This window comes from Taeniopygia guttata, chromosome 2 (genome assembly GCF_048771995.1).
Source record: "Taeniopygia guttata chromosome 2, bTaeGut7.mat, whole genome shotgun sequence".
Lineage (NCBI taxonomy): Eukaryota > Metazoa > Chordata > Aves > Passeriformes > Estrildidae > Taeniopygia > Taeniopygia guttata.
Genome location: NC_133026.1, coordinates 46,351,777 through 46,365,432, shown reverse-complemented (window position 1 = coordinate 46,365,432; position 13,656 = coordinate 46,351,777). Strand labels below are relative to the sequence as shown.

Below are 13,656 nucleotides of genomic sequence, written 5' to 3'. Positions count from 1 at the left end.
GAAATAGAAAAAAAAGGCAAGATAGAGATTGATAAATTCATTGCACAAATGGTATGTCATATCTGAGCAAAGGTCTATGCAAATTTCTTCTGCTTTGAAACTGAGCTAACATGAAATCAACTGCTAGTCAGTTGAATCCTCTTTCATTTCTTCCTCTGCTCAGTGTTATTTAAAGTGTTTCTGAGTGTGCTGTCCCTTGTATTTGCTCTTATTTTGATAATGAAGACTTGCAAGTTAGATGTATTTTATCCCAAGATACACATTTCAAAATAATTGAGCCACGGAGTGAAAAAACAGTTATTTAGCATACGGGATTTGCGCAATGCAAGAGAACCCAGAACTGACTCGAACAGCAAAGCCATTTGATTTTAGACAAAAGAAGAGGAACATTTTCTCCTTTCAAAAGCCTTCCTATAGGTCATAAAACTCCATTTTAGCAGTCTGTCCCTATTTGGTAAAATACTTAAATATGTTCTGAAGGAAATACGTAATGGTATCTTGTTAACTTCATCTCTCCCTGTTGACTTAAATAGAACAAGCTTAAAGATAAGTATTTTTGTAAGTCCTCTACTGACTACGACAGTGATATTGCAATCTAATGATCATTTCTGAAGAGAGGAGTAAAGGGATAAGAATATAAGAGTTGAATTAAACATCATAAACAAAGAAGAATAGTTTTGTATTCTACTTTCCACTGCTGCCCCAGACTGTGTCTCAGATTTCTGCACACCTTTTTTTAACTCTCACAAATCATCTGCAGAGGTGTGATTATATATGCACATAGATGGACTGTTAGTTACAGGTGTAAAATGTACCCAAGTCCTAAAAGTTATTTTCCTGTTTTATTGCCTACAAATTTCACAGACCAACTATATCTTTCAAAACGCAGCACCTCAGATTTGACAAAAAGAACATAATTTTGAAAAATAAAATTAAAACAAAATACCCAGGCATTTCATTTTAAAATTACAGATTTATAGGAGGGAAAATCCATTCCTAAACATAATAATTTGCCCTTTAGCTGCCTCTGAAAAGAAGGCAGAAAAGCAAGCATACTTCTATATACTTATATTCTCAGAAAGAATAAAACGGAATTTAAAGAATGTGAAGAAAGGACTTACTTTCAGTGCAAATCGGACAGCATCCTTTTCTGTTCAGGATTTTACCCTAATTGGGAGAAAGACAGGCTGTTTTAATGAGAGAGTTCTTGGAGCAATGATTGTGTCATGTTGTAAGACTGGATAAGCCTTTGAAAATAATTCAAGTTGTGTTTGAACTCAGTACCCTGGTTGCAACTTCAAATATCAGGTGCTAAAAACAGACAGAGCTATTCAACGAGCTTCCTGGCAGTCTTATAAGAAATGAAATAATAAAAGGGTTCTCTGTTACCACTTTTCTCTTTACAAAGTGTGAGAGAATTTTGGACTTGCACAGATAGCTAAAGCAGTCACTGGGGTTAGAAGATCACTACCTTTCCCCCACCTTCCCAAAATATATATCTTTCCTATGTATTCTCTGCTTCATGGCTGGCAGGGGAGAGAGGGAGGGATTTGGTCAATTATATTTCTGTTTGTGCCTTATACAAGGCTGACTAGGCACAGGAGGCATGCCTCTGTGTATGCACTGCATGCTCTTTTTCAGTCTTCATAAGTTTAAAATATGTTTTATCTGATTTTACATAAATTACCTAAAGTCAATCAGCAAGCGAGCAGAGAAGCCTGAAAAAAATCAGACTGAACAATGTGTTTTTCCAAGCAAAAACTGGTGTTGGTTATAACAGAACAAACAGTGATATTGGAGCTCACCCATATTCCCGCACAGGGAATGAAGAGGTATATGGGGCTGTGCTGTTCCCCAGCGCTGACCCTTTGCTCCAACAGCAGCTGAATATAAAGGAAGACCACTGCTCCTATTCCCACCAAGTAAGTGAGCAAGATGAGGACAGCAAGAGCGATCAAATGGAGCTGTGCTGTCCTGCCCACTAAACAAGATAGAAAAATTGTGAAAACAGGCAAAAAATTGGTGACAGGTCTACGTAAAGAGTGGGGAAGTGGGCACAGGCAGCCTTGTTGCTGTCTTCCTTGTTTTCTGCCTACAGTGTTGCCAAGCTTTGACAATGTGCATGGGGAGGCATGAACTCCAAGTATCTTCTAGCAAACTGGAGTGGAGCATGTTCCATCCTGCTCTTGCTTGATGTACACACATGGCATAAATGAATCCTTGGTCATGAATGCACATGGGCACATCATCCACAGGGCCCAGTTCAGTGCAAGTTTGTCTTTGAATATGCACCTTCATGTGAACAGACTTGAGACACATCTGGACTTAAGAAAAGGACTGGATCAGAGCTGCACTTGCAGAGTGAGCAGCACTTAAATGCTTGTGTGACTCCCAGGTCCCTGAGCAAAGAGAATAGATGAGGACCAGGCTGCAACAGGAAGATCTACCAAGTAGCTGCTAGAACAGAACCCCTTAAAGGTGGAACCCTTAAAACCACACAGAAAAACCACATAGAAATAGCAACACATATTTACAGGAACAGAGACATGCAGCTGAATGCCACACACTGCACTACATAGCCTTACCTCTCTGTTGCAATAAAAGAGTTTAAATCATCAGCTGAGCTGGAAGTGTCAAGAATTCAAGTGAAATTGAATCTCCAAGGCAGCCTGCTGAGGCTGGTTACTTGAGCCACCATGTTGGCCTGAGATCCTGTTTTTGTCTTGTAGAATAAGGAAACCCATTATTGCTAACATGTGCTGCAAGAGTTCGTTAGCATTGAGGGTTCCCTTAGGAGTGGGCTAAGTGATGTGATCCCATTTTTCCCTATGAATATTTATAAGCAGACCACATTTGAGTCTATTTATTTTCAGGGATTTTTCTTCCTTTTTATGGGGTTTTCAATTTTGTGTCTGAGGTTTTTATTTTCTATTTTTTTTAAGGCAAGACTAATTGCTGGGGGAAAGGGGGTTGTTTGGTTGTGCAATAGCAACAGCTGTTGTTTTTTTGTGCCTCATTTGGCACTAGAGTAAAAACAGCAACTTTTTGTTTGCAATAATAACAGATGTGTATAACATTATATGCAGTCTGTTCTAGAGATGGAAGAACATGTTCTGAATAAATTTTCAGCTCACTTGAAGTTCATGGGTTCAAAATTTACCCACAGACTCGAACCCTGCAAATGTCTTCACCTGCCATGAATTTAATTCTATTAACTTTTGCACAGTCTTGGAGCTTAGAAAATGTTATATGCTGTAAAATTCACCAAGCTCTCCTCTAGCAGTACAAAAAGATACAAGTACGTGACCACTAATCATTACCACAGACTTAAGATGTTAGTGAGTAATGCAAAGGCATAAGGAGAGGGGGCAAGGTGACAAATTATAAGGATGGGTAATCAGAAAGGAGATGGCACAAGACAAGGAACAGAGCAGAGCTAGGGCAAGTAAATAGTGATTTCAGTAAGAAGTCTAAAGAATTTCTGAAACTTAGTCTTGCCAAATGTTCAGATTGTTCCTTTTCTATAAAGTATTTAAGCATGTGTTTAAGTTTCAGCACACATGGAGGGCCTACTAACCTCAGCAGAACTGGCCACATGCTTAATAGCTTTGCTGAATGGGGGCCAGTATGCACTGCACCTTGCAGGCTGGCACTCCAGGTAACTTGAGATAGGAAATATCTGTGTGCAGTAAGTGGTCAAAAAGTACCAAAAAGAAACCACAAGCCACAAGGCTCACTAGAATGCCAAGGAGGACCAATCTTACTATAAATGTGACAGAAGGTACTAAATTTGAAAAATAGATTGCCTACACAGCAGATGAAAGGAATCTAAGAAAGACATTTCCTTCAATTGCTGATATAGGATTTAATGCTCCAAAAAGAAAAGAACAAAAGAAACAGAATTTTTTGTCTAGTGCTATCAAGAAAACTAAAGAAATGGCAGAAACCATCTTTAAAAATATGCCAGCCTGCACCCAACAGATTGAATAATACAAATGGTTGTACAGTATTAGACATTTCTGCAGAATTACCACTTTGAAACCCATGCTTTCAAGAAATAATTGGCCAAAATTTATTATGATAAATAAAATAAAATTCCATAACCAAAAAACACACCCATAATACCCATAATATCATGCAAAGAGTATTCAAACTGCATAAAGCGTTTAAGTCAAAGAATAGTATTCTTTGAGAGTCTTCAATCCTTTCACACTCAGTTGTCTGTATAATACATGTTTAATGAGATAACTTTATGTCGCCTGACACCTAAGGTACACTAAACCACATTTTATTCAACAGCAGCCTTCAACAGTCAGTGGAGACTGCTTCCTGTCAAAAATATTGTGAAGAGAGAAAAGGAATGGACACATCTACAGTTTGCAGAGACAGTAGCATAACTCTATGCATGATATTCAGACTGTCAGTATCAGAACCACTAATATATCTTTACATAAAAATGTGGTGTGTTTAAGTTATATTTATAGATTTATGACAGAAAGTTTCATCAAAGATAGTGGAGCAGAGATGAAAAGTAAAAGATTTAAATCAATTAGCATACGTTATTTGCTTTAAAACTACTTGATACCCACTTGGAATAGGAAAATAAATCTTACTCTAGAGTTTACATTTTTTCTCATACTTCTCCTTCCAAATTAGCTTGGTAGGGCAAAAATGCAATGTGTACCAGTGGAGGAGGGTGGGTTTGCTTGCAGTTTGCATGTTGGTGTGGACACCTGGCTGACTGGTTATATACTGGGGGGAAAGGTGCTGCAGAGTAACAAAACTGGTCTTTCCAGCCCTAAGGAACCAGACCTTATTTGTGGACTCACTTCAGAGGTCAAGGGCAGTTTAGGACCTCACATTAGCCTTGGAGCAGGTTCTATAGCAGCACTGAAATGAGTTTGTCAGTCTCACAGTGCAGCACTGTCAGTGGTGAATTTTTACACACCAATATTTTCATTTTAGAAGCCACGTCAACTGATCATCTCAATGCTCAAATTTAGATATGGATACAGCTGAAGTGATGTACTTCACTGAAGATTGCTATTAAGTCATATTTGCTACTTGATCGCAGAAGCACCTTAAACATTTAAAATGCACCAGCACAAGGGAAATATAAATGTGATGCAGTGTGTGTGAGACATGAAGAGCCCAAGCTCTCACTTCCTGCTTATACTGTGAATGGCATGAAGGTAGTAAACCTGACTGCCATGAGCCAAATGGCATTCCCAGAAGAACAGCTCTGTTTGTTCACACTTCCTGATGTGTATGCAGCATTTTGTGTGAGACCCATTAAGAGGAGAACTTCCCTCTGCAGTGAGTGCCAGAGTGGCAGGAAAAGGACATTCCCTCTTCTGAGATCTTGAAGCCCACTGTCACACCAGAATGGGAAGTGCCAAGGTGCATGCTCTTTATTATACCACCACTTCTGTCAAAAGTTTACATATATAAAATTTTATAAACTAAGAGTTTTTAAATTAAAAATTTTATGTTTAGGTGTCTGTGATTCACATTTTCCCCACTGGCTTCCAGGATCAAGAAGGAAACACTGAGAAGGTGTAATGCTAACAACTTGGCTCTCTCTTCTGCAGTTTTGCACAAAGATCTGCCCCTACATGAGTGCTATTTAGAGCTCCATCTTGTGAAAGCTTGAGCCATAAGACCAAAAGCATTTGTCAGTGTCAGAAATCCAAGAAACAAAGGCTGATCTTAGCTCAGGGTTTCAAGTAAAGCTGATTTTTTATGCCATTAAGTTACAATTATAGCATTCTTTGGGTTTACTTCAGACTTTCAAATAAAAAATACCCGTGCCACAACCTTAGTGAAAGCAGCATGGTTTGGTTGAACTAATTTTCTTTGATTCATCTGATTTACATTTTAAACCAAGTATTAAGCCTCATATGCACTGAGAAATGCAAGTAAAACAACCTCCTCTGGCTTGCCTTAACAATATACACACTACTGAAATATTAACACAGTCACCTCACCACTCTATAAAATTATTAAATAAAAGTCAAAAATAACTGTTCCAATGCAGATACTTAGGACAAAGAAAGTTAAAGAAGAAGAGGAGAAGCAGAGGGTCTTCAGAGCAAGGACAGAGGCAGGAAGACCATATTCAGGATAACAGTAGCCCATTTGGGGAATGCCAACCTAAATTAACATTCCAGATGAGCCCTTTCCAAACAGCACACCCCACTGTCATGCACACACTTCCAAGAAATACTGGAAAAGATAATGTTGGAGTAGAAAAGAGAAGAAAGCACAGTTCTTTTAAAAAACTCACATGAGGACAGCTGCTGACTGGAATGCACTGTTTCTTGCGACACTCTGTCTTGCCTTTCACACAAGCACAGATGGTGCAGTTCACAGAGGACCACATCTCTCCATCCTGCAAGAGGGAACATGATATAGTATCAGCTGGGGTGGCAACAAGAAGCTATTTCAGCAATGTATCATTTCACAAGAAAGGATGAATTTCCCTGTTGGCATTGTGTCATTGTTTAGTCTAAATTATTTTGAAGTGTCTGTCCTTAGCCAGTTGGATTCAAGACAGAGATCAAATTCAGACAGATTTTCTTCTCTTTGGCCTTTTTGGTAAGAAATTCATTTTTCCAAAGCTAACCATAACACATTTGCATTTTTCACCAGCGTCCTGATTATTTGCATTGTTTTCTCTCCAATAAACGTCTGAGTTGGGATCACACCTACCACAAATTTTCATTTAAGTTCACATAATTAGATAAATACAATTCACTGGGTTGAGTGATGTCTTTAAGTTGTTGCACGTGAAAATATTTGATTAAGAAGTCAGCAGATATTGAATTTATTCCCACATGTAGTAGCATCATTTCAACATAGGGCAGGAATGGTTAAAAAACTCTAATTTAGATTACTAAAGCATTTTCACAGATATTTGATCTGCTAAACATCTGAAAATATTTAGAAGAGATACAGTGCTGAATCTCTCAAAAGCAGAGCAGTTAAGACAGCCTATGTATAGCTCTGAAAATATGAAGTGCAGAGGATAATATACCTCATGGTCTTGTCCCCACTTGGGATGAATTGCTTGTGGAACTGCCCTGGCTCCTTTTTACATGGTGTTGCATCTGCCAAGTGTGGTTCCTAAAACATTCTGTCTCACCCACTTACAGTCTAATGATAGTCCGCTTAGAGCCAAACTGTGCATGTTTTCTGTTTGCAGGGCTGCTGGGAAGGAAGGGTGAGGATAGACCTGACAGGAACAGGCAGTTCAACAAGACAGCTGTGAATAATTATGTACCCACCTCAACATGATGTTCTGACCAGAAACAGAAACAGACTATATCTGAAATGCCAAGGAGCCTAACTTATTCCACTCATCTTGTTTCATCAAAGGCTGTTTCTCCCCTGTTTTTTGTTTCTAGGGTATGTTTTTATTGCCTGGTGTTTCTGATGTTCTTCATTCTCTAATGACCACTCACCAGGAATCTGCCAAGGTACCAGAATACATCACAGATGACTGCATGCAGCTGCCCTGAATTTTTGTCTTAGAGCTGGTTTTGCACAGGAGTGCAAAAACACATTTGCTCTACCCATTCTACATGTGTTAGACCATGGACTTCAACAGAGCAACACTGAATTTACTTTTTTGCACACAAGACTAGAAATGGATGTACTGTCTCGTTATTTTTTCACACTCCATATAATATTAGTAATATAATAAAATCTTCACAAGAAGCAGAATATTTTAGTTGGGTGCCTAAGAGTAGGCATTTGTTCGTGAAGCACAATGGCGTCAGTGTGAAAGTGCCAATCAGATGGAGCATAGTCTCAGAGTACAGTAGGTTCACATGTAATTTCCAGAATAAACACTTCTGCTATGTACACAAAAGATGGAATAAATGGGAAGCAATTCTGGCTGAGCAAACCAAGTATTCACACAGGACTTAACATTTGATCTGATTCAAGGGTCTCTTAATTCACAGATGGCCCGTGAGGTGACAGAATCTTTTTCTGACACAGTGTGAAAAAAAGCTGCACCACTTGGAAAAACAAACGGAGTCTCAAGAACAGCAGAAGTGTTCTGCAGGGAATCCCTTGTGATTTGAATACATTGGGTGAGAGTGCAGTAGGTAACAGTTATTACATGGCTATCCCAGTATAAGATGTCAGGGGTGCTGCTCCTTAGCAGAGATGTGAAATGTAGTAAATCAAGTAACTTTCAGCCAAAACGAACTTCACAAAGCTCCTGTTGGCTCAGTTATGAAAAACACTTTTTGGCTCAACCAATAAAGCCTGCATATCACCCAGAATATCTTCTCCATGAGTAGCAGTGTCTGTTTGGGAAAGCAGAGCATTAGTATCTCTTACTAAAAATGCATCAATTGTCATGAAACAGCTGCTTGAACATCTACATACAGAGGAGGAGACCATATGTAACATTAAAAGAAGAACTAATCTTTAACTGTTGACTATCAGCAGAATTTACACAAACTCAGAAAAAAATAAACAGATGGCAAATTTTGCAAAGCTTTGTCTCTGAGTTGTTCCGTCATTGACAAGGATGGTGAGGATTCTGCTAAAAACAAATACTAATTTACAGCAAACTTATGCTATTTTGGCTGTTACAATGGCACCTACCCTTGAGTCACACCTGAAACCTTACCTGGAAGATCTTATTGCCAAACTTGCACACTTTCACCTCCTCAGGAGAGATGTATGAGACACACTCCTTGCAGCAGTGGTCTTTGTTTTTATTGCATTCACCAGGAAGTAAGCACCTCTTCTTACATATAACTGTTGAATCCTAGGTACAAGGGTGAAAGGAAATCATAAAATCATTACCAAGATGTTTGTGCTCCTGTGTATCCTTAAATATTTCTGCTTGCTCAGTCATTGCATCCACCCAAGCTACAGGCCAGCTGCTTTGAATAGGCCAGCTCAGACAAAATAAATATTATTTATAGAAAAAGGGAATCCTTCATGGTCTGTGAAGCTAAAGCCCAGCTTCTAATTCTGTTGGCCTGCAAAATCTCACTAATTTGGTGGCACGTTTTTTTTCTGACTTGGTAAAAAAGTGTACATTGCTGCAGTCATGTTAGGGAACTAAATAAAAAACACTGACCTTCATCAGAAACATGGTCATTCACCATTTAGAAACTCCTCTTCCCTTCTAATGCAGTCTTAAAGAGGACCACATAATCTGAGCAACTTTATTTTGCATCACACAGGGTGAGACATGTCTCAGCTGAGGGAGCCAGTAACATTTCAAACTTTCCTAGCACAACTGCAAGTGCTCTTCAGACCAGATTCTTTGAGACCACACAAGATGCCAAAGAACAGTATCAGGCTTACAATTCCACAGCCCTACAAATTACTGCTAAGTCAGACAACCATCAGCACACAATATCAAAGCACTATGGACTTACCTTGCATGTACACACTGTGCAGTTGTCATACATAAATGAGGAACCATTATCATACACGTTGCTGTGAAAGAGGCAGCTTCCAAATGGGAGGTCAAACACTTTCCTCTGTCCTAAATATAAATAAACAGTAACAGAAACAAAATGAGGTTGAAAATATGCCACACTGTCAACAAAAATAGTAGGGCTTACTGTCACCAGACCAAATTTATGTGCAATGTGTCATTTGCTATGTGTTTCCACTTCAGTGTGAAAAAAATACGTACTTTTAACAGTTCAGTATTCTTTTAGTACACATTCATCTCTACAAATTCTACTGTGGGATGCAATACAAATGATTTATAGCATGTTTATATAGGAAAAATATTTCTTCTCCTTCTCATGATAAAGTGCACAGCGCAGCTAAAGGAATAAAAAGTAAGCACTGCAGACTCTTAAGGTGGGTACACTTAAACTAGTTTAAACAGTCTTTAACTTAAAGCAATAATTTATCAAATAGAGCAGTCTTAACTTCATATCTGTCTCAGGGGTTCACAGCAGCCAAGCTAAATCAACTCAGTGACACTGATCAAAAAAAAAACATAGGTGTTGTCCTATCTCATTAAGACAGTTTTTTGTACCATGTGTTTACACTCAGCTGCAAGAAATACAGGAATTTGCATTATTTATGAACAGAACGAAGGCAACATAAGATATTTAGTTTCCATAATCTGCAAACTATTCAGGTTCAATGGGAATGAGGGAAGGGTTTGGGGCATTACACAGCACCAAAATCAAATCCTTCCTGAAGTCATGCAATCCTGCAAGCACTTTCAGATCCAAGTTACAATTGTGTGTATTCCTGTAGTCTTCTCTTATTCCTCAGCTTAAGTTATTTTTTAAAAAAGAGCATTATAGTACATGCACATGAGCTCTTCAAAAAACAATATACTTGCCTTTCTAATTTTGAATTGCCCTGTTTACATTTGGAGGCAGACAACTAATAAGTTCTTTCATGAGTGATTGTCACTCTCCTACCTTATTATTTCTGAGGTCTAATATTTAATAGGCATCAAATCCAAGGTAAGGAATGCCTACTTTAAGTACATACTAGAAGTACTAAGTACTAGGCCAATATTTTAGCTTTCAAACCATCAGGACTTGGCACACTGTAATTCCTTCCTTTTTCAATAACTCTTGAGAAATATATAGCATCTTAAAAAGAGTTCCATTTTCCTCTCAGATATAAGTGAACAAAAGGATAAGCACACAGCAAACTCCATTGTATTTGCCTTCAGGTTTCATAAAGTGAATGTTAAACAAAAGTTATTAAACAATTGCTTTTATTCAGTTAGACACAATTTAAACATCACTCTCATGCAAATTAGCTACTTGGAATTAATCTGGGCTTGCATGGCCAGCTTTCCTTTCACTGGATGTGTGTCTTTCTAAAAAGGTTTAATTTCTCTTGCAGGACTGACATAAGGAATCTGTTGAGGATGTTCAGTAGCTCTAAAAGAAAATGTTCTACATCCATGAACTACTTAGGGGCAAAGCCATGCTATAGTCCTGCCTGTAACAATACTTCTGCTGCTCTCTGTGGGGCCAAGACTTCAATTGCAGAGCTTGTGTCAACAAGTGAACAGAAGTCCAGTCCTCTCCCACTCTCTACTGCTATGCCTTGCAAACCACTCAGCACAATTCCGGGTGGCCAACCTAGTTCAAATAGCTGGTTAAAAACCACTGTCAAAGGAGGCACCACTTTAAAAGATGTGGTGATGAAGATATTGGCTTAATGGTTGTCTTTGCTGGCTCATAACCACTAGTTAAACTAATTCAACTCCCAGTAGAGTCCACAGCATTCTTCTAAGCTATGTACTCTGAATATCAGGAGTTCAGTTGCAGGGAGGTCCTCCACATGATACTTTAAAAACCATGCCTCAGCATCCCTGGAAACTTTTCTCTTTCCCAGCTGCCATGCAGTGTGTTACTCATCCCTTGGCTTTAGCTCCCCACCAAAACTTTTAACACTTCCCTGTAAGTAGACATAATCTATTCCCAGGTATACGAAATGCTTTAGCGTAAAAAACACATAAAATGAAATTCATTGCTATTATTGAACTTGTTTACATTCTAAGGGGGAAAAAATTGTAGAAAGATCCCTTGAATGTGTCAAAAATTAAAGCTGCATTTTGAATGCCTATTTCAAGGAGGGGAAAGTTCAGTCAGGGAAAGCATGGGGAGGAGAGGACAAGGGGAGTTTTCAGAAGGAAAGGAAAATGTCCTCAGCCAAAACAGAAGCTCAGAATTTGGACTGTTCTTCTCTCCATTTCATTCTCGACTGCATTACTCTCTGGTACTGCGGTTGAATGTTCCAGGCAGACATTTATTTATCTATAGCACTTCTCAATTAGCAAATAAATAAATTCAGATTTGTTTCAGGCAGTCAAAAATGTTAAGTATTATCAGAACCACAATTCTATATAGCTTTGCGGGCTCCAAGGCCAGACATCTCTATATCACTAACCTAGATCTGTTAAGAGATTTCAGGTAAAAATATAGTCAAAATGACCAAAAAATTTCTGTTGAAGAACTGGGAGTAATTAGCTCTGAAATTTTTCCAAACCTAGTTATAACCCCACAGACGAAACTAAAGTCAATTTACTTGGTAGGAAGTAAGAGTTCCTTGTTTATTAAATAGATGGAATGTTAACCTGTGGAATCTGTGGACAAAGAACAAAACAAGGCAGTGCCTTATTTTGTTACTGCCTTGCTTGCATGACTTGGAAGAACCAGCCATTCTTAGAGGCCTGTGACTCAAACCTTAAAATGTGCTGGAAAGATGTAATTGAAAATATTCCTGGATGATAGTGTGATTCCACCTTGAAAAGGGAATCATGAGATGGACTCCTGGATCCATGGCCTCTCTAACAACAGTTTCTAAAAATGCAATGTCAGTTCAGAAGTTTCCTCTGACCCACATTTCCTCAAAATTAGAAATGCAAATGCTCTCTCAAGTAATAATATGAGATGGTGATACCTTTTTCTTGTGGCTAACTCCAAAGAAGTGGAGTGGCATTTCCTCCCCACTCAACCTCCTTTGAAAAATATATAATGAAGCTGGAAAAAAAAAATCCCTATATTTGTTCTTCTAAGCAAGGCAACTGGTCTATGTTTGAATGCTCTTCTGCAGCTGCTTGCTTAGTACCACCCACCACAACCCTAACACTGAACAAGTATCTGTTCATAATCTGTGGATTATAAACTCTGAGCAATAGAGTCTCTTTCACCTTCTGGAATTTATCAGTATTGTGAAATACTGGTCTAAAAGATGTTATGCACAAACATATTGTATTAATTACAAAATTCCTAGGGAAAAAATCACTCACCTAAGCATTTGGGGCAACACTGTCCAGCAGGAATGTGACTGAGGTGCTGGGGACATGAGAGAATGGGGCAGACTTCCTGGATACACTGTGTCCTGCCACCCTGTATGAAGACAGGATCCATTAGAAAAAAATTAAAGCAAAATATCAAGTAAATGCACAAACACACATACAAACATACACAGGCAACAAGGTATTGAAAAGCCTTACTGAAGCCATATTTGCCAACAGAAATGTACAGGACATGTACAACTGTCCTTCAAGACTTTGTATATTACTTGCAGAGACCTTGGATTATCAACATTTTTTTTTTTCAATCTCTCAAAAAATGAATGCAGTAATTGAAGAAACAGTGTCTTTCTATCTTATTTCTTGGTGTGGATATGATAAAACCAGGGAAAATAAAATCATTATCCGTGAACACTTCCGGATGTTCCAAAAAGTTATTGAGCAATTTTTAATATTACTCTTCATCTCCTGTGTTGTGCCCTTCTAGGCTTGTCTGGAACAGGGATTAAGTGCTGAAGCAAGATGAGAGCAGGTGTTCTTCCACTATGTCTCTGACCTCAGAAGCCAAAAGCACTTAAGAAAGCACATTCTTGTTAGCCTCCAAGGCCAACTATGCAAACCCAGAAGGTCTGCTTTGTTCACAGGACTGAAAACCAAGTGGTTATATGAAATTTTGGGAAGGAATGAGGGAAAAAAAAAAAAAAAGAAAAGAAAAATAAAGCAACCTAGACTGGGTATATCCTGGTGTATCAATGAATAACAGAAACAGAGACAAAAGCACAGGAAACATTGAAGATTGAGTCAATTAAAAGAGATATTATTTCTCATTCTGCTCTGTTGCCTGATTACTTCATCACACTTTCAGAATACCGTGT

The 13,656-nt window shown here is 38.4% G+C and overlaps 1 protein-coding gene across 5 annotated transcripts in view; it reads right to left on the bottom strand.

The window, feature by feature from the left end:
- BMPER (BMP binding endothelial regulator) overlaps positions 1-13,656 on the bottom strand; it is a 150,426-nt gene that overhangs the window by 60,995 nt on the left and 75,775 nt on the right. For 4 of the 5 annotated variants that reach the window (XM_072925835.1, XM_030266978.4, XM_030266976.4 and 1 more), the window contains 5 exons: positions 12,776-12,875; positions 9,411-9,520; positions 8,648-8,788; positions 6,287-6,391; positions 1,122-1,167 (listed from right to left, as the gene is read on the bottom strand). In XM_072925835.1, the coding sequence (XP_072781936.1) occupies positions 1,122-1,167; positions 6,287-6,391; positions 8,648-8,788; positions 9,411-9,520; positions 12,776-12,875 (502 nt within the window). The remainder of the gene's footprint in view (positions 1-1,121; positions 1,168-6,286; positions 6,392-8,647; positions 8,789-9,410; positions 9,521-12,775; positions 12,876-13,656) is intronic. The other variant, XM_072925836.1, reaches the window with a different exon arrangement.